The 20,842-nt window shown below is 48.6% G+C and overlaps 1 protein-coding gene across 2 annotated transcripts; it reads right to left on the bottom strand.

Annotated features, from left to right (window-relative positions):
* Positions 1 to 547: 547 nt before the first annotated feature.
* znf408 (zinc finger protein 408) lies at positions 548 to 20,576 on the bottom strand. Of its 2 annotated transcripts, none has more exons than XM_056278730.1 (9): positions 20,424 to 20,576; positions 17,550 to 17,814; positions 17,238 to 17,299; positions 16,817 to 17,031; positions 13,403 to 14,358; positions 11,617 to 11,826; positions 10,595 to 10,718; positions 9,412 to 9,645; positions 548 to 2,937 (listed from the first exon to the last, which is right to left on the bottom strand). In XM_056278730.1, exons 1-9 carry the CDS (start codon positions 20,462 to 20,464, stop codon positions 2,285 to 2,287), a joined length of 2,760 nt encoding a protein of 919 aa, XP_056134705.1. In that variant the 5' UTR covers positions 20,465 to 20,576; the 3' UTR covers positions 548 to 2,284. The 2 variants fall into 2 exon arrangements, with proteins under 2 accessions (XP_056134705.1, XP_056134706.1); XM_056278731.1 differs by lacking the exon at positions 20,424 to 20,576 and adding an exon at positions 18,546 to 18,724.
* Positions 20,577 to 20,842: the final 266 nt, after the last annotated feature.

The following is a 20,842-nucleotide window of genomic DNA, read 5'->3' as shown; positions in this document are numbered from 1 at the left end:
GCGCCAGGATTCTAGGAAGACCCGCCCCTACTCTGCGTCTGATTAGCTAACTTTAACCCTAACCCCGCCCTAACCCTTACCTTAACCTACCCAAACAACGGAGGCGACGAGTACTTGCGCATGCTCAGTTGACCGTTCTCTGCATCTACCCTACATTCACCTGGTATGTCAGCTAGTCCAGCCATCTAATCACAACAGCTGAGTGTGGAACAGAAAACCAGCAGCACAGGGGTCCCCGGGGACTGGGTGAGAACCACTAGAACAGAGACCTCCGGTATCTCCACGTGAGTCACGTGGTCAGCCAGCTGACGTCACAACAATATCCGTGTTGCTGTTAATTAAACAAAACTTCACTGTTAAGTATGCAGTACGCAGGCTTGTTAAGGCCTTCGGCGTTTCACCGTTTGGAGGATATGACGTCACTGAAAACGGAAACCTTTTCGTCCCGACTCAAAATGTCCTGAATTCAGGCACAGGATACGACAGTTCTTCGGAAGTGTGACGTGGACAGGAAATGACACAACACGCTCACAAACTGTATCAAACTCAGTGCAGTTTTATTGGTGTGTCGAGGCTACGAGTGTAATGCGGGACGGGTTCAGGGGTGGGACTTTAAAATGAGTCTGGTTCACTGAAAGCTGTTTCGGGCCCACGGGTCAGCATCTCCTACCCCGCCGTGTGTACTACACAGTAAAGATGTTGCACAAAGTACAAATACTGCTTTAGCAACCAGCGTATCGTGACAGTGGCACAGAGTTTACTTTGTCATGGGAGTATTCGTGAGTATTTTAAAGGGACAGTTTGAATTTACTGACACAGGATGGCGTGATTTACTGGTCGTGATATGGAGGTGCAGAAGGAAGCCGGGGAGGACGGGCCCGGGTGCAAGAATTGGTCAAAGGCCCGTCGTCAATATCAAATTAATCAAATGCTCATGCAAATTGAATTATTATTTGACTAACTGGCTGAAGGGGCGGCATGGTGGCACAGTGGTTAGCGCGGTCGCCTCCTGGGTTCGAGCCCCGGTATTGTTCAACCTTTGGGGTCGTCCCGGGTCATCCTCTGTGTGGAGTTTGCATGTTCTCCCCGTGTCTGTGTTGGTTTCCTCCGGGTGCTCCGGTTTCCTCCCACAGTCTAAAGACATGTAGGTCAGGTGGATCAGCCGTACTAAATTGTCCTTAGGTAGGAATGTGTGTGTGTGAGTCGGCCCTCTCTCCATCTGACCACCTAATCACCCCCCCATGTAACTGGCTCAATGAGTCCTCCCTCTCCACCTCTAGCTGATGTGTGACGAGCCTTCTGGTGCAAAATGGCTGCCGTGCATCACCCAGGCGGTGCTACACATTGGTGGTGGTTGAGGTGAGTTACCCCCTTCCGTGTGAAGCACTTCGGGTGTCTAAATAAAGCACTATATAAATGTAATAATCCATTATTACATTTTGTTGTTGAAGAAAGGGTGGAGCTGGAGGTGGCAGAGATGAAGATGATGAGATTTTCATTGGGAGTGATGAAGAAGGACAGGATTAGGAACGAGTATATTAGAGGGACAGCTCAGGTTGGACGGTTTGGAGACAAAGCAAGAGAGGCAAGATTGAGATGGTGTGGACATGTGTGGAGGAGAGATGCTGGGTATACTGGGAGAAGGATGCTGAATATGGAGCTGCCAGGGAAGAGGAGAAGAGGAAGGCCAAAGAGGAGGTTTATGGATGTGGTGAGGGAGGACATGCAGGTGGCTGGTGTGAGAGAGGAAGATGCAGAGGACAAGAAGAGTTGGAAATGGATGATCCGCTGTGGCGCCCCCTAACGGGAGCAGCCGGAAGTAGTAGTAGTAGTTGTTGTTGAAGAATGCCGGCGTATTAATACACACTGAAGCCTGTTCACATTTCTCTGGCTACCCATTGTAGCGCAATTGTCCAATTAAACTCTGATGGGCACATTAAAAAAATTAAAAAAAATTGGTAGGCAGTGTGATACAAACCACAAACAGGCTCCAGTGCGTAGTAATACATCAACAAAAAGTAGTTCCAAGTTATCGAGTGGAGAATCGAGCACCAGAAGTATGCGAAAGATGCTCTATTGTTTGGTGGATGGTCTACAGTTTTTTGTGTGTGGTACTCACTACTATTGAGTAACTCATACCACCTTATAGTATGTCAATAAATCCCTTTAATACACTGATGAATACCCCCATGTCAAAGTAAGCGCTGTGTTACAGCCTTGATAGCTTAGTTAAAGTAGTTGAATACCTTTACTTTTTAGTACCCGTGCGGTACAATTAGTTGTTTTAGCCGGTCTCTATTTCCACCGTCTGAGCCACAGAACACAGTCCACCGTCTCCCTGTAAGATCACCAACTCACCCACCGTCTGCTGCCCGTGGACCACGATGCACTGCTCCCCACCCTCTGACATCAACACCTCCATCACTTCCTGTGCGCACACTTGGAGAGGGCTGTTCGGGGTGAGGAGCAGAGGGGCACAGCTCATTTGGTTTGCTGTGGTTTGGACGAGGATGACAGTCCGTTCGGTTTGACTCGAGAACATTACTTCGCCTTGATCCTCTTCGTCTCCTCCTACTCGCCTCACTCCCTCAACTTCTGCGTCCCTTCGCTTTCTCCTCTCTCTCTCCTCTCTGCGTCCCTTGTCCCTCCCCCCTGCCAGTGGCGGGTTCTTCCTGGGTCTGCCCCTGACGGGTCGGCAGTGAGTCGGTTCTGAAGCCTCTACCGCTGCCTGTGAAATCTCACTCTTCCCTCCCGCAGTCTCTCCTCTGCCCACCACTGCCGCTTCCTCCTCCTCCCTCCCACCGCCCTGGTGCTGGGCCTGGTGCTTCAGCAGACTCTGTCTCAGGGCGTAGGATGCTCCGCAGTGGCAGCTGAACAGCTTCTGTGTGAGGTGGGACGACTTCAGGTGGCGTCGCAGCTTAGTGGCCAGGATGTAACCTGAAAAATGAAAGACAAGTCATTTGTCCATATGAAACCCAGGTGAACAAGGGGTGAACATGTAAAGTGCACACAGAAGAACTGGAATCAAATTCACAACCCCCTGACTATGGTACGAAGGTACTAATGAGTACTACTACCAAACACCGACTATTAAACAAAGAATTCACTCATGTTTATTCTTAAAGCAGCATTAAACAATATTTCCAATTTTAAAAGGTACAATCCATAATGACATGCACCACCATGGAGTACTACGACAGCACGAGTGCTCTACCATGCACCATCATGGAGTACTAGGACAGCACGAGTGCTCTACCATGCACCACCATCGAGTACTATGACAGCACGAGTGCTCTACCATGCACCATCATGGAGTACTACGACAGCACGAGTGCTCTACCATGCACCACCATGGAGTACTACGACAGCACGAGTGCTCTACCATGCACCATCATGGAGTACTACGACAGCACGAGTGCTCTACCATGCACCATCATGGAGTACTACGACAGCACGAGTGCTCTACCATGCACCACCATGGAGTACTACGACAGCACGAGTGCTCTACCATGCACCACCATGGAGTACTACGACAGCACGAGTGCTCTACCATGCACCACCATGGAGTACTACGACAGCACGAGTGCTCTACTGACAACAAGAAACGTGACGTAGCTTGCCATCGGGTCGACACTGTGTATTTGTTTGAGAAATGGAGACTACTGAAAGCCTCAAAAGGAACTGAAAGCCTCAAAAGGAACTGAAAGTGTTGCGGATTTGGCTGATTTTCTCGTGTACAAGTAATAAAGTGAACATTGATTACGAGGTCTGACCAGAACAATGGCTGAAGAGCAGTGGACAGCCGCTGTGTTCATCAACTGTGGATCGTACCCTTGACAGGGAATCAGATGACTCCCTGGATGTGAAAGGATCACTTGTAACGTCGGTCGAAACCGAGAATCAACACTGCACAATCGACAAGTTTTCCCTAACCAGAGACGGGCTTTTCCTTCACTGTCAGCTCACTGTTTACGTTATTCAGCCTGAAGATGGCGTCGCTTCCCCCACAATGAAACCACGAAGACGCCACTCGTGCAACTTAGAAGTTCCGAACTTGGTCTAAGGTGAAGCTAGCAGAAAGGAGAGGAGGCGTTTCCATAATTCCTTTGATTCACTGTTCTTATTATTTTGTGACCAGGGCGACAGAGGTGGCGCAGTGGTTAGCGCGGTCGCCTCACAGCACCTCACCTCACCTAGGTCGTCCATCAGGACACCCCCAGGTTTGTTTAAAGCAGTGTTTCTCAACCCAGTCTTCAAGGAACCCCTATCCTGCAGATTTTCATTGTAACCCTGCATAGGTAGCTCTGCTTGTACTTACTCGACCAATCATCTCGCAGCACTTAATTATGCAAGGTGTGCAACATCTGACAAAATTCATTGCCGATTGGTTGAATAACTACAAACAGGTACCTATTCAGGGTTGCAAAGAAAATATGCAGGATAGGGGGTCCTTGAGGACTGGGTTGAGAAACACTGGTTTAAAGCATGGAACCCGACTCCACATGCAGTTCTATGGTTCTCTGCTAACTGGAGATTTTGTGCCTTTCCATTGTCAAGATGCATTGATCATCTGCAAAGCCACGATGTCCCCCGGTCCATAACATCAGTCTATCGATGAATGCACCTAGGACTACTGCTACCCATCGGAGTAGCAGGATTTATTATCGAGGTTTACTCCTCTACATCCGCCGCGTTCTGCTCTATTGTCTCCTGACAATGTTAACAAGATTACCGCGAGGAGGGTGTGGCTCTTCACCACGCACGGATGGTCATTCATCATGGAGAGGCTATGTTTTGCGCTCCACATGATGCCGGGGTGTGTGGAGACCAGTCTAAGACGCCACCTAGGAAAGGTACTACTCCTATACTTAACCCCTTAACTCCAGGGTCCTGGGTTCAAACCCCGGGGTTATCCAACCTTGGGGGTCACCCCAGGTCATCCTCTGTGTGGAGTTTGCATGTTCTCCCCGTGTCTGCGTGGGTTTCCCTCGGGTGCTCCGGTTTCCTCTCGCAGTCCAAAGACATGTAGGTCAGGGGAATCGGCATTACTAAATTGTCCCTAGGTGTGAATGTGTGTGTGTGGGCTCTGTGATGGCCTGGCGGCCTGTCCAGGCTGTCTCCTCGCCTGCCGCCCAATGACTGCTGGGATAGACTCCAGCATCCCACGACCCCGGTTGGGGTAAGCGGCTTGGAGAATGGATGGATGGATGGGTTGTTGAAGTGTTTGCCATCCACAGTGAAACACTAAAACAACAGAGGAATGCAGAAGTCATGCACAGGCAGCATGACATGAGCCGGCAGCTTTACCACAGATCACATGACAGTCACACATCAGCGTTTTCCCCGTTAACGCTACAACACGAGACCGGTGTTTTCTAATTCGTCCTCTTTGGGGAACGCTTACAAAAAGCTTCGTTTCCAGTGGTCGAAAATGCCAGCTCACCGTGGACAGAAGACAAAAATGGAAATAAAAATAGAAGAGTTTTCAGATACACAGACGTGCTCAAATGTGTTGGTACCCTTACAGCTCGTTGAAACAGTGCTTCATTCCTCCTAGAAAGTGATGATTAAAAGCTGCTTTGTCGTGTATACTTGCATGCCTTTGGTATGTCATCGAATAAAGCACAGAAGCAGAGAAAAGATGAATTATTGCTTATTTGACAAAGATGTTCTGAAATGGAATACCTGTGTCTGAACGAGAGGGAGGAGAGTTGAACGGTGAGGATGCAAGGAGTAGAGGTGACGAAGGCGTATGAGTTTAAATACTTGGGGTCAACGGTTCAAAGTAACGGGGAGTGCAGAAGAGAGGTGAAGAAGAGAGTGCAGGCAGGGTGGAGTGGGTGGAGAAGAGTGTCAGGAGTGATGTGTGACAGAAGGGTACCAGCAAGACTTAAAGGGAAGGTTTACAAGATGGTGGTGAGACCAGCTATGTTATATGGTTTGGAGACAGTGGCACTGATGAAAAGACAGGAGGAGGAGCTGGAGGTGGCAAAGTTGAAGATGATGAGATTTTCATTGGGAGTGATGAAGAAGGACAGGATTAGGAATGAGTATATTAGAGGGACAGCTCAGGTTGGACGGTTTGGAGACAAAGCAAGAGAGGCAAGATTGAGATGGTTTGGACATGTGTGGAGGAGAGATGCTGGGTATACTGGGAGATTCTAAAATGGCCTGGACACATTTGCTGGTATCCCTTATAAAAGATCATAAATAATGGGATTATGGTCATATTTCAAACTATTTAGTTTCTTCAATTAGTATCCCACATGTCTCCAATCTTGTAACCAGTCTATTCAGCCTATTTAACTGGAGAAAAGTCATCACTGTGATGTTTGGTATCATTGTGTGCACCACACTGAACATGGACCAGAGAAAACAAAGGAGAGAGTTGTCTGAGTCACACCAATTTAGTACGGCCGATTCACCTGACCTACATGTCTTGGGACTGTGGGAGGAAACCGGAGCCCCCGGAGGAAACCCACGCAGACACGGGGAGAACATGCAAACTCCACACAGACGACAACCCCCAAAGTTGGACTACCCCGGGACTCGAACCCAGGACCCTCTTGCTGTGACTGCGCTAACCACTACGCCACCGTGCCGCCGGAAAAAAATCCCCCCCCAAAAAAATCAGTATTCCCCCATACATACAACCAAACACACTACACCTCACATCCTGTCCCGACAGACAGACAGGTAGGTAGGCGGGTAGGTAGGTGGGTAGGCGGGTAGGTGGGTAGGTGGGTCAGTCTTTAACAGGGGTAACTTGCAGAAGACATATCAGTGAACCGACTTTTACCACGTGTATTTTCTTTTCATTCTAATCTCGTATGCAGCACTCAATTTTATTTTTGTCTCATCTTTATCTAACTGTACTATTATCTAAGTGGAACTTCCTCTGACAAGTTACAAAACTTTACTGGGTCTGTTTAACGGCTGCTTACCATATCTGTTTCTTCTAATTGTGTCTTTCTTCTGCCAATTTTCTTCATACTCGCTTTAAGAAGCAATCTCCTTTCCAGTTCGACAAAAATCCATAAACACTATCAAACTCTGGGCTGATCGTTTCAACCCACCACCACTTCATCGGGAGAACTACTAGTTTCAGAGAGCCTCGCTGTCTGATTTTATCTTTTAATTAAAACAAAGTTTTTTTTTTCTAAATCTTTGGCTTAAACACAAATTAAGCGTTTGGCTGTTGTTATCAAGGCTGCTGAATAAGCACAAGCGTTCAGTAAACCCACTATTTAGATCAACCCTGCACTCAGAGCAGCACAGAAGAACGAGAGAAATGTCAGTTGTGTTTTTAAAGAGAAAGTTCACTGAAGGTAGGGGGCGTCCGGGTGGCGTGGCGGTCTATGCCGTTGCTTACCAACACGGGGATCGGTAGTTCGAATCCTTGTGTTACCGCCGGCTTGGTCGAACACAATTTGCCGTGTCTGCGGGTGGGAAGCCAGATGTGGGTATGTGTCCTGGGCGCTGCACTAGCACCTCCTCTGGGGGGGTGGAGTGATCCTCCCACACACTACATCCCCCTGGGGAAACTCCTCACTGTCAGGTGAAAAGAAGTGGCTGGGGACTCCACACGTATGGGAGGAGGCATGTGGTAGCCTGCAGCCCTCTCCGGATCGACAGAGGGGGTGGAGCAGTGACCAGGATGGCTCGGAAGAGTGGGGTAACTGGCCAAGTAAATAGGGAGTAAAGGGTGGAAAAACATCCAAAAAAGAAAAAAGAAATTTCACTGAAGGGCTTGTGCTGTCAGTACCAGGGAGTAATGTAGTGGATTGAAGCAATAAAGTCCTCACTGTCTACATACTGATGGAAAAATCAGTGTTGTCGTTCTCACAGTCTTCCCCTCAGTGCCTACACGTACCAGAATGCACTGCGGCACGCTGGCCTCTGTATCATCGGCCATAAATTCATCTGTGCTGGTGTTGCGGGACGTCATTTCCATGCTTACTGAGAAAAGAAGGATGTGTTTTTGGGAATGCTAGCTTGACAGTAGATTAGAGCTCAGATGAGCTCAAGCTAAACCAGGCTGTTGTTTTTTTCCACCGCCAACTGACGTCACGGTACGTCACTTGATGGGCGGAAATAAACGGTTTCACTGCAGCCCCAGTGATGCAGAAACCATCCGAAACAATTTCAGGTGTTTTTATGTGCTGTCCCTGTTGTGGATGGAGATAAGGGTAAATAAACAGAGGTGGAGATAAATCGGCAGATTTTCCCTTTAACTTCCTGGATCGGCCGGGAGAGCTTGGTCTGCTGCGTCCGTTGGGCCCAGGGATCGTGGCCCTGACCGGAGCTGCACCCGAGGAGGTAACACCAGGGGCAGTCTGATGGGACGCGGAAGCGGGTCAGGCTAAGCTAACTGCTAGCCCATGCAGACTGGCAGTTCCGATAACACCGAGGGTGGCCTGGCGGCGGTCTCGCCTAGCGTTAACTGCGTTTTTGGTGTCGTCATGTGGAGTGAGGGGAGGTGTATCGAAGGTGTCTGGCTGGGAGAGCTGGCGTTGGATTGGCAGGGGGAGTCTGGTCTGCTGCATCCGGTGGGCCCAAGGACCACAGCCCTGCTGGAGCTGCGCCCGAGGAGGAAACACAGAGGGCAGTCTGACAGGGTATGGAAGCGAGGCAGGCTAAGCTAACTGCTAGCCCATGCAGACCGGCAGTTCTGACAGTCAGAGGAATTTTTGGACTGTGTTGAACTGAGTGGACTGTGTTGTTAACTGTTTGTGTTTTTTTTTTTTTTTTTGCTTTGTTCTCTCTGTTTTTGTATGTTTTCGGTGGTATCGTTTTTGGGAATTCTGGATGTGTGTTTTTGTCTTTTGTGTCGCACTGCTGTGGGCTGGGGAAACTGAATTTTGTTTGTTTTGTGTACAAAGTACATGAAAGAAATGACAGTAAATTGTTCCTGATCCTGACAGTTCGCCGTCTCGTTGAATCTCGTGTTCCTCTTTCATATTAACTTGACCCGTTGTTAGAGATGCTGCAGTCACATGGTATTTCTGCAGTCACATGGTATTTCTGAGTTTCTTTGCCAATTCAACCATGCGGCATTTCTGGAGATTTGTCGTGTATGGAGTGTCTTAGCATAAAAACAGGTAGATCTGAGGTGATTATAGACTGTGGCTTGGATGTCTGGTCTGTTTCTGATTCGGTGTAATTGTCACTGCAGGTGCAGTCTGTTGCTAATTTAGCAGTGATCGGTTGGAGCACCCGCACGGCAGCTGTGTGGCTCAGTTATATAACCACACCTTCCCACAAGTCCAGCTCAGTGGGAGAGGTAAATAGCATGTGACTGCAGTATCTCTGAAAAAGTGGGATGCTGGAGAACATCTTAGATGCCCGCCTGCTGCACTGCTTTCAAATCTTTGGTATGAACCAAGTTCCAGACTGTCCGGAGTTTCTGACCTTTCCCGCAGATGTGGCAGCGGTGCGGCCTCTCCCCGCTGTGAAGCCTCTCGTGGGCTCTCAGGGTGTGCGGGTCCCTCAGTGCTTTCCCACAGTAGCTGCAAAGGAAAACGTCGCCGGTGTGGGAGAGCAGGTGTCTGCGGAGATCGGGCTTCTGGGAGAAACTCCGCTCACAGTGGGTGCACCCGTACGGCTTCTCCCCGCTGTGGATTCTCAAGTGCCCCTGGAGGTTACCTGACATCACACAGGAGGCGCTCAGATGTTAAAACAGGAAAGAAAACACAGAAAGACAAGCTAATGTAGAGGCACTACTTAATGGTGGCGAAAGCTCTGGTCAACAGTCGGAGCGGGCTCTTGTCAATCTAGAAGGGGGGGAGCAATGGGTCAACTGGCAATGAAGGAAGATGGTAGGGAGTTCAAAATGAGTTGCAAGCATTGTTTTGTGGAGTGTGACCATAAATTGGAGGCATTTATTTTTTGGATTTTCCCCCCTTTTTCCCCCCAGGAGTACCTGGCCAATTACCCCACTCTTCTGAGCCGTCCCGGTCACTGCTCCACCCCACTGCTGATCCATAGAGGGCTGCAGACTACCACATGCCTCCTCCCATACATGTGGAGTCACCAGCTGCTTCTTTTCACCTGACAGTGAGGCGTTTCACCAGGAGGACGTAGCGCATGGGAGGATCACGCTATTCCCCCCAGTTCCCCCTCCCCCCCCGAACAGGCACCCCGACCGACCAGAGGAGGCACCAGTGCAGTGACCAGGACACATACCCACATCCGGCTTCCTGCCTGCAGACACGGCCAATTGCGTCTGCAGGGACGCCTGACCAAGCCGGAGGTACCCGGGCACCTGGGGGCCATTTACTTTTGCCTGCTGGAGACATCCTCAAAATGACAAGAGCCACTTTTTCAAAATGTTATTTGTTAGGTCATTTTACTCGTTGTGTCACAACAGAAACAATAACTTCCTTGTTGAAACTGCCTGTCAGACACTGAACATGTGCAAGATTCTGGAGAACTGATCAGTTAAAGACAACAACAGCAGGGCGGACACGCATCCAGTATTCTGATGCTTCCATCAAAGTACTTACTGCATTACTGTTAGTGCTACTGCTAATAGTGGTGATTACACAGGGGACTGTGTTTGGTTTCAGGATGAACGTATGGTCGGTGAGGGTACCTCTCTGTCTGAAGGTCTTGCCACAGTGCTGACAGATGTGAGGTTTCTCCCCAGAGTGGAGCTTCATGTGGTTCTTCAGAGAGCCGGGGTTAGCCAGCAGCTTGGAGCACACGGTACACTGAGACTAAACACAAACGGTCAGGATGATGAAACCTTTTTCTTACTGTGGGAAAGCACAAGAGACCTCACTCGGAAAAGAACAGACGAAGAGAGTCAGAGAGAATAGATGAAAAACTATATTTTTCATCTAAGCACTTCAAGTTTCTTCAAAAGAGCACAAAAAGAGCAGCATTCAAATCTGTGGTGTTGAAGGGTTCAATCTAATTGCTCCGCAGCAGAAGGAGAAAATCAATTTCTTTTTTTTCTGGATTTTTTTTCTCCTTTTTCTCCCCCAATTGTATCTGGCCAATCACCCCACTCTCTGAGCCGTCCCGGTCGCTGCTCCACCCCCTCTGCTGATCAGGGGAGGGCTGCACACTACCACGTGCCTCCTCGCCAGCCACTTCTTTTCACCTGACAGTGAGGAGTTTCACCAGGGGGATGCAGTGTTTGGGAGGATCACGTTATTCCCCCCAGTTCCCCCTCCCCCCTCGAACAGGCATGCCGACCGGCCAGAGGAGGCACTAGTGGAGCGACCAGGAGACATACCTACATCCGACTTTCCACCCGCAGACATGGCCAATTGTGTCTGGAGGGATGCCCGACCAAGCCGGAGGTAACACGGGGACTCAAACCGGCGATCCCCGTGTTGGTAGACAACGGAACCGACCGTCACGCTACCCGGACGCCCAGAAAATCAATTTCTATACGCAGGGGCATTTGTGCTTTCTTCCCAAGGACGGGAAAACAAAGAGAAAACATTAGACCCGAAATGATGGAAAATGAGAACTTAGCGACACCACCCTGGTGGAACAGGCGAGAGAGGCTCGCCAACGAGCGCATCAAATATTCGGACAAAACTCAGATGCATCAAAAACTAAGACAAAAGATGAGTGAAGGCTTGCCAAGCTGCTGCTTCCTACTTTGGGAGGTTGCTGGTGCGACTCCCTGCTGCCGTGATTCAGGCGGTGGATGCGCAGGGAGGGCCGGCGCGTGAAGGCTTTCCCACAGCGGTCGCAGACGTACGGTTTCTCCCCCGTGTGCACCACCATGTGCTCCTTGAGGTCCCTCTTCAGACCGTAACGCTTCTCACAGAGAGGACAGGAGAACGGACGCTCGCCGCGATGGCTTAACTGAAAACATCATTAACATCATCACCAACACTATCGATAACATCGCCATTGACAACATGTTTGTTCATATTAATTTCATTATTATTATTGATAAAGATGCATAATATTGAATATTTTGCCGAGTTCCAATAAGCAATCATTTCCGTGGTCATTTTGGCCAATATAGTTGTTCATTTCATTACAATCCCACCATGTCTTAGTGTAGTTTATCTATTATTCTACTGTGTTTGTATACACTGGAGGAGATGAACCCAAATGACATTTCTTTTTGAACCCCCCCCCTTTTTCTCCCGTTGCACCTGGCCAATTACCCCACTCTTCCTAGCCTCCTGCTGGTCGCTGCTCCACCCCCCTCTGCTGATCCGGGGAGGGCTGCAGACTACCACATGCCTCCTCTGACACATGTGGAGTCGCCAGCTGCTTCTTTTCACCTGACAGTGAGGAGTTTCACCAGCGGGACGTAGCGCATGGGAGGACCACGCTATTCCCCCCCAGTTCCCCCCCGAACAGGCGCCCTGACCAACCAGAGGAGGCGATAGTGCAGCGACCAGGACACATACCCACATCCGGCTTCCCATCCGCAGTCACGGCCAATTGTGTCTGTAGGCACGCCCGACCAAGCCGGAGGTAACACGGGGATTCGAAACGGCGATCCCCGTGCTGGTAGGCAACGGAATAGACCGCCACGCCACCCAGACGCCCACAAATGACTTTAACTTAAATGAGAAAACACGTCACATTTATTTTGGCAGAACATTTTAAATCATCTTTGCTGTTGCATTTTCATTAAAGTGTCTTGGTAACATGCTGACACCTTGTCGCCTCAAAGTCAAACCATTTTTTTGGTCACTATCTAAAGGGGGAATCTGCTCCCTTCAATATCTCAAAGAGGCTTTAAAAATGTACACAAAATTCAATATTAACTTTATCCATTCAAAATAGACTAGTAATTGGCATATTGAGTAAGAAATAGCCCATACCGGGGAAATGTCTTTGTAGGCTGTAGCGCCACCTGTCTGTCCATTAACACCTCGTTGTCGCTGTCAACACTTTATTAATGCCTCATTATATCAGGGATGACTTTGGTACCTCTCTGTCCTGATACCAATATCACATTTTTAATCAATTACTGGCTAATAGCGATAAACTGACCGATATATTGTGCACCCCCTAATTACCATGATCATAGTTATTGTTATTATTATTATTATTATTATTATTATATGTGGGGGAGGAAAAGGGCCAGTTTTTGCTATATGACGTAGGGGCTCCATCTTGAATAAAAGACATGGCATGTCATGTGACCAGCCAGGAGCAGAGACTGGGGGCAAACTGTGGCATCAAGACTTGGTATCTGTGGCAACAAATGCAAAAACATGCAGCCGAAAGCACAACCCAGCATCTGTGAAATACAAAATAGGACAAATCTACCGCTAAAGACGGGAGGCGGAAAGACAGACAGACAGACAGACAGACAGACAGACAGACAGACAGACAGACAGACAGACAGACAGAGAGAAAGAAAAAAGTTGCTCAACGACTCATTCACTCAACCAATGAGCGGTCGGTGTGCTACCTGATGGGCTTTGTAGTTCTCTGCCGAGCTGTAGTTTTTGCCACACTGCTGACAGCTGTAGGGCTTCATGCCTGTGTGGGTGAACTGGTGTTTCTTCAGATGACACAACTGGTAGAAACTTCGACCACAGCTGGAGCACGGGTACTTCCTCTCCCTGGCAACCACCTTCGGCATCTCCGCGGCAACACACTCTGCCGCCTCAGCACCACATGTCTCCATGGAAACAGCCTCCCCGATGAGAGGCTGTGCGCGCTTGCTAAGGCTGCCGTTTGCTTGTCTGTCCGCCCTGCCTGTCCGCGCGTCTGTCTCTGTCTGTCTGTCCGCTGGTCTGTGTGTTGGGAGAGCGGAGGGCCGGTGTTCAGTCTGGGTGGTGCGGCAGCCAATCGGACCGTGAACTTTCCGTGGTTTGGCTGCCAGGCGTGAACTACATCTGGTGGCAGGAAGAGGAGAAGAGGGGTCTCGGGGGTCTGACTGTATTTCTGTAACTTTACTGCCTGTCTGTCTGACTGTCGCTTTCCTGTCTGTCTGTCTTTCTGTAGCTTCACCGACTGTCTGTCTTCCAGTGGCTCGACAAGTCTTTGCACCAGCATGTCTTTCTGAGGCAGGGTCTGTTTTTCCATCAGTGTGTGTGTCTGTTTTTCCATCAGTGTGTGTGTCTGTTGTCTTGCCAGTCGTTACACATGTTGTGTTTGTGTTGTGTGATGGTGGGTTTGGTGTCAGGTTTGTTTCCATGTCAGTAGTTCTCTCCGGTTTGTCTGTGTCTGAGTCAACCCCACTCTTCCCACTCCAGCATGTGGGTCCAGGACTCCTCCTCTCCCCGTCCTCCTCCTCATTCTCCCGCTCCTCTTCCTCTCTGTGCTCCTCTGTCTTCTCCCTCTGGTTCTCCTCTTGTTTCTGACGGCCTCCCTCCTCCTCTGCTCGCCCAGAGTCTCCGTGGACAGACACCGCTGCCGCGTCTGGAAGACAGAAAAATATCTTACCTTTAAATATAATATTCCAAAACACATTAATTAACCTGACCATCATTTTCGTTAAATCAACATTCTTTACTTTTCAAACATGTGAGTCACTGGTGTGACTTGTTTCAATCATGATTCATAAAAATATAAATTTCAGAATTTGATCAAACATCTCTCAATACTCAATCAAAAACATCAAACTAAAGCTCAACAAACTCAACCTGTGACATATCTTGGAAATATCAACAGACACAGCATGTTTCTGTTATCGTCCTTTACTTATTTTAATAATATTGATGATCCTTCAGATACCCCGTCACAATTCACCATCTTGGGTGTGAAGGTATTTCACCAGGTAAATACAGGTTATTTCTACTAACCTGTATTTAACTACAAACTACATGCAGTTATAACCGCATGACGACTTCACTACTGAAGGACTGCACTGTTGGAAACACACCAAGCGACCCCTGGCTCCCTGACTCACAGGTTGTTTGGCCCATTGCGCCACCTGGTGGCGCTTACATGAAGCTGAACTGAGTCGCTGCTGCAACATTAATTTTTACTTGAGCTCCTCTATATCGCTTCATAAAGGGAAGCGAAGAACAGGCTGCGGATCAAAGTCACAGCTTATTAAACTTGGACATTTTTAATGCAGACACCGACTGCCTATGAGGAGGAGAACTGTAAGAAACGGTTGTTTATTAGGGAGAAAAAAAACCAAACAAAGTTGATGTGTGGTATTTGGGAATTTAGTTAACATGCTATTAACCCAGCCACTGAGGATGCACAAGCCAGTGCGTTCTTAGTGCCGGTCCCAAGCCCGGATAAATGAGGAGGTTGCATCAGGAAGGGCATCCGGCGTAAAATCTTTGCCAAATCAAACATGTCGATCATAAATCAGATTTCTATACCGGATCGGTCGAGGCCTGGGTTACCAACGACCGCCACTGGTACTGTTGGCCAGCAGGGTGCCGGAGGAAACTATGCTACTGTTGGGGGAAGGAGAAGGAGAGGCGGGAGGCATGTGCAGAGGCAGCTGAAGTAGTAGGAGTGTGGAGGTGAGAGTCAAAACTTTGAATGTTGGCACTATGACTGGTAAAGAGAGAGCGAGCTCTCTGATATGATGGGAGAGAAGGAAGGTAGGTATACTGTGTGTGCAAGAGACCAGGTGGAAGGGGAGTAAGGCCAGGAGCATCGGAGCAGGGTAGAAACTCTTCTACCATGATGTGGATGGGAGGAGAAATAGAGTAGGGGTAATTCTGAAGGAAGTGTATGTCAGGTGTGTGCTGGACGTGAAGAGAGTGTCAGACAGAGTGATGAGTAGGAAGCTGGAAACTGAAGGTGTGATGATGAATGTTATCAGCACATATGCCCTGCAAATTGGGTGGAAGCGAGGTTAAGAGGAGAGGTGATGATTAGTGAGCAGCAGTATGGTTTCATGCCGTGAAAGAGCACCACAGATGTGATGTTTGCTTTGAGAATGTTGATGGGGTAGTATAGAGAAGGCCAGAAGGAGTTACATTGTGTCTTTGTGGATTTAGAAAAAGCATATGACAGGGTGCCGAGAGAGGAGGTGTGGTATTGTATGAGGAAGTCGGGAGTGGCAGAGAAGTATGTCGGAGTGGTGCAGGATATGTATGAGGGAAACGTGACAGTAGTGAGGTGCACAGTAGGAATGACAGATGGGTTCAAGGTGGAGGTGGGATTACATCAAGGATCAGCTCTGAGCCCTTTCTTGTTTGCAATGGTGATGGACGGGTAGCTAATATTTGCTAGTGTGAATGGCCGATCTTCATGAAACTTGACAGGCTTATTCTTTGTGGCACATAGAAGCTGTGTACCAAATACAAAAGATCGGACACATGGGGGCGCAACAATAAGCAGCTGCAATACTGCTTGGACCCCTTTAATCGACGCTTGCGGCTATATTTTAATAATTTAATTACAAGTAATTTAGAATGGCGCGTCCAGGCAGTGTAGCGGTCTATTCCATGGCCTACCAACACAGGGTTCTCCGGTTCGAATCCCCGTGTTACCTCTAGCTTAGTCGGCGTCCCTACAGACACAATTGGCCGTGTCTGTGGGTGGGAAGACGGATGTGGGTATGTGTCCTGGTCGCTGCACTAGCGCCTGCTCTGGTCGGTCGGGGCGCCTGTTTGGGGGGGAGGGGGAACTGGGGGGAATAGCGTGATCCTCCCACGTGCTACGTCCACCTGGTGAAACTCCTCACTGTCAGGTGAAAAGAAGCGGCTGGCGACTCCACATATATCGGAAGAGGCATGTGGTAGTCTTCAGCCCTCCCCGGATCGGCAGAGGGGGTGGAGCAGCGACCAGGATGGCTTGGAAGAGTGGGGTAATTGCCCGGATACAACCGAGGAGAAACAGAAAAAACCAACAAAAAAGTAATTTAGAATAATAAACCTTTAATGAGTTGAAATTATTATGCAGTCACCTTTGTGTAGTCCGGTAGATTTGTCTTGCGTGTCAGGTTTGGCTGCTGTCTGAATATTTCCTCCGGGGTCGCCGTACAATAACAGTTCCGTCCCCGGCTGGATGTCCTGACACACACACAGGCACACATCTACACACAAACCCACACACACCTCACCACACACACACTGTACCGTCACATTATGCTGCGCTCCATCCTGCACCTGGCAGGCAAGGCTGGAGCAATCACATACACACACAGGCACCCAAAGACACACACCCATACAGTAAATGTGTGTGTGTGTGTGTGTGTGTGTGTGTGTGTGTGTGTGTGTGTGTCTACAGCATGCAGTGCTTTAGGCAACGTTAGAGGGTGAGTATACACCAATCACCAATTAAATTTAGCTGCAGGGGATTTCCTGTGTGTGTGTGTGTTTTCGTACCTGATCCATAAAGTTCTGTTGTCAGACAGAGTTTCCTTTGTGGCTGCTCTCTCCATCATTACCTGAACAACACAATAAACCAAACTCGGTTTGTGTGTATTTCTGTATGTTGCTTTTAACTTCAGTGCTTATCAGGGAGTATGTGTGTGTGTGTGTGTGTGTGTGTGTGTGTGTGTGGGGTGGCGGGGGGGAGGCATACAGGTTTGTGTGGTGAGGGGGTGTCATATATAGTGGCATGGGCAGGTTACCCAACCACTAAACCATCTCGAAAAGCAAACAGACAACTTTTCAATCTCAGTACACTTTCTTGACCTGTTTTCTCTCCGTACTGCTCGTCTGACCTTCCCCACTCTCAGGTTCAGAGGTCGCCCTGAGGTCACTCTCACAACGGGGGTCGTTCCTCCAGGGCCACTCTGAGTTTCCCTCCATCCCCAGCAGAGCTCCGGCCTTCAGGGAACGGCCTACCCACCACAGCCCCAGGCTGCCCTCGCACTGCCTGGATGGCCCCACTGCAAAGCCCCTGGGCAGCAGGGAAGAGAGCAGGGAGACGAGAGGCGGGCGACGGGCCGTCATCACCCTGTTCAGAAACACAACCACAGACGACATCATGGGGGGGGGCCACACACAAAACAGAAGGTTAATTAAAGAAGAAGACACTTTGTCATTGTATAGGGCTACATACAATGAACTTCATTCTCTGCATTTAACCAATCCTATACCAGGAGCAGCCGCAGTGCAGCGCCTGGGTACCAACTCCAGTTCTTTTTTTAATTGCCTCAGTCGGGGGCACAGACACGAGTAACCCTAACTTACGTGTCTTTGATGGTTGATTTTAATCAACCAATTAACTGGTCGACTTAAAAAAGTAGCTCAACCCGAGATCATTTAGAGAGTTTGATGACATCTACAGGTTAAATCCATGTAAAGGTTAAAAACACGGCAGGCTGGTGTGGGTACTCTGTGGTGTTGGCATGGCAGGATAAACACAGCTGCAGCTGACAACATAAATAATGGATCCATTGGATGTCACCCCATTTACACCTGGTATTAAACTATGATCTGTATCCGGATAAATAAACGACCCGATCTTGTCTTTGTGTTTACACCTGTTATTTTAACACGTTCTCGTTATCCTCACTGAGGTCAGATCTCTGTCCTCCAGAGCAAAACCTGCGCATGAGGAATTTAAGGTGGCAGCAAATCAGCTGTGGAGACTGGCTGTTCGGCAAACCCACCCATGGAGGCCTCTTGTTGGCCTTGTTTTTGTTTTGTTTTTAAAAAAATTCCCCTTTTTCTCCCCAATTGTACCTGGCCAATTACCCCACTCCTCCGAGCTGTCCCAGTCGCTCCCACCTGGACGTTCTTGTCGGCCTTATTTTGTCGGAAAATCCTGGTCCCAGTCTGGAGGTAAAACAAAAAATTGTGGGGCGGTTCCCCTGGTCCCGTGGCGTGACCCCAGTGGTATAAGCAGATGCCAGCACATTGTACGGATCGCCTTCACAGCTACCTAAAATCCAAACACAATGCAAGCCAGACTACCTGGTCAGGCAGATCCAATCACGACGCATATACACCTTGCATTAACATGCATTTTTCCTTATCTAGATAATGTGACCAGATACAAATCACATTTAAATACCAGGTGTAAATGGGGTCTAGTGTCACAGAACCAGCACTGACAGTACTATTGTGCTGGCTCTGTCTGTCTGTCTATGCTGATAAATCAAACAGACATTAATTGGATTAGCTGCGTTTATCCTGCTATGCTACCATCACAGAGTACCAAGAGCTGTCCTCCATGTTTATAACCTTTAGATGGCTTTTAACCTGTAGATGTCAGCAAACTCATTATGATGGCCTAGGTTTAGTTACTCTTTAAGAAGGGTTTTCGGGCATCTGACAGAAGAAAACAGGCTGGGGTGGGAAGGCTCTGTCATTTGCTAGACAGGAGACCCTGTGGATAGACAGACAGACAGACAGACAGACAGCATAAAAAAGCAGCTCTGATCAATGGGGTTTTTCATTCAAAGATTAGACGGCGTTTACTGTGAGGCTGAGAAGAGGTGGCTGTGAGTCAGAGGGATTCAATCAGGCTCATAAAAACACCGAAATCTCATCAGAGCAGTGGCGAGCCCGAGAGATTTGGGGACAGCCTGGCTGAAATAGGACGATATCCTACTAATGTAAGACGGTCACAGCAGATGAGATTTCAGTGCACAGGTGGCATAACAGGGAGAGGAGACGGTTGTATTGAACCACAACAGAAATCTTCATCGAAAACGGTTTGGTGCTGCCGAAGGAGACAACATAGGCTGGCTGATTTTGGCTATTGATCTCTTCTGAAACACTACATTAAGTTACTGCTGGGTAATATGGAAAATATCACTATTATCATAGGGATTTTCACATATAAATTATGTATCATGATATCTACTTATACATGCAAAAAAAAGTTTAAGAACCCAACTTAAGCACACCACATTGAATTATGTGATGTAAAGTTTAATATCAAAACAGAACTAGTTTTCAAACAATACTCCCTCAAACATATAGCTCGTCTTGTGAGAAATCTTTAGGTTAAAGATTCTCGTGGCCGTTAATTCAGATAACACAACTGTGTACCGCAATACAATAGCCGAAATTTCACCCCAATATAATACAATTGAAAGACAGACAATATTGCATTGCTGCTCAGTCCTAGAAAGTTAAACGTTTTGGGGAGAATATAGTATTCTCCGGAAGTCGGGACGCAATACGTCTTAAAACAATACAGCAAAACTACAAACCATGACTCACAAACAGAACAGCTAGGCCTCATGTCTTGAGCAGTTTGACAGATAACGTGAGCAACTTGGTCTCGGCAGCTGTATAATGCTGCTGCTTCTCCACATGATCAAGTCCTGTGTGCTGTCCAGCTGTGGCGCCTGCTGAATTTAACCATCTGCCACTATTCTGCCTGTCTGCAACTCAGGGTAAAATCACCTGTGGCCAACAAAACACACCGCCTGTTGCTACTCGGTGGCTTTACGCCGCCGGACAGGAAACCCGTTCGTTACCGGGAAGACTGGTGCGTTACCCCACCTCCTAAAAGCTCCCCTTACCAGAACGAATCAACCCTTGCCTTTCTCCTAGCGACAGCTTGACTTAGCTATCGGGCTAACGCTAGCACATGTCTCTTTTCCTTACGATCTGATGTCGCCGTGTTGGCGTTGTCCCCGCGACAGCATGATTATCGTTGCTGCGGGACCATCGTTGCGACGGACCGGTCACGTCGGTGCGATGTGGTGTCTTTGCGACACAGCGGAAAAGAGCCGGAAAAACACCACAGCTAAGCTAACTTACCCCAGCCTTAACCGCTAGCTAACCCGCAGCCGTCTCTCCCCCGAGTCGCAAAGGCAAGACGGCGCACCAGTGTGACGGTCCTGGAGCAGCGTGTACTGTGACGTCATATAATAACGCCAACACGGCGGAATCAGACACAGGCGTTTTAAATACGCTACTCGTACATTCCCCTGAATCTAAGTCGCCTCCGTTAACAAAACCAACGTCGCGTAAACGTGTAACCTACTCGGTGTCTTGGGGCAGTTTGTTTAGAAACAACGACA

Source organism: Lampris incognitus, chromosome 4 (assembly GCF_029633865.1).
Source record: "Lampris incognitus isolate fLamInc1 chromosome 4, fLamInc1.hap2, whole genome shotgun sequence".
Lineage (NCBI taxonomy): Eukaryota > Metazoa > Chordata > Actinopteri > Lampriformes > Lampridae > Lampris > Lampris incognitus.
The sequence above is the reverse complement of the archived record's forward strand: the minus strand, read 5'-3'. Positions and strand labels throughout refer to the sequence as shown.

Coding starts and splice junctions, on each gene's coding strand:
- znf408 (XM_056278730.1), bottom strand. CDS start 20,464: ATGCTGTCGCGGGGACAACGCCAACACGGCGACATCAGATC. Junction 10,719..11,616: donor CGCACCAGCAACCTCCCAAA/GTAGGAAGCAGC, acceptor GTTTGTGTTTAG/TCTCAGTGTACCGTGTGCTC. Junction 2,938..9,411: donor CTGCCACATCTGCGGGAAAG/GTCAGAAACTCC, acceptor TTCATTTTTCAG/GTTACATCCTGGCCACTAAG.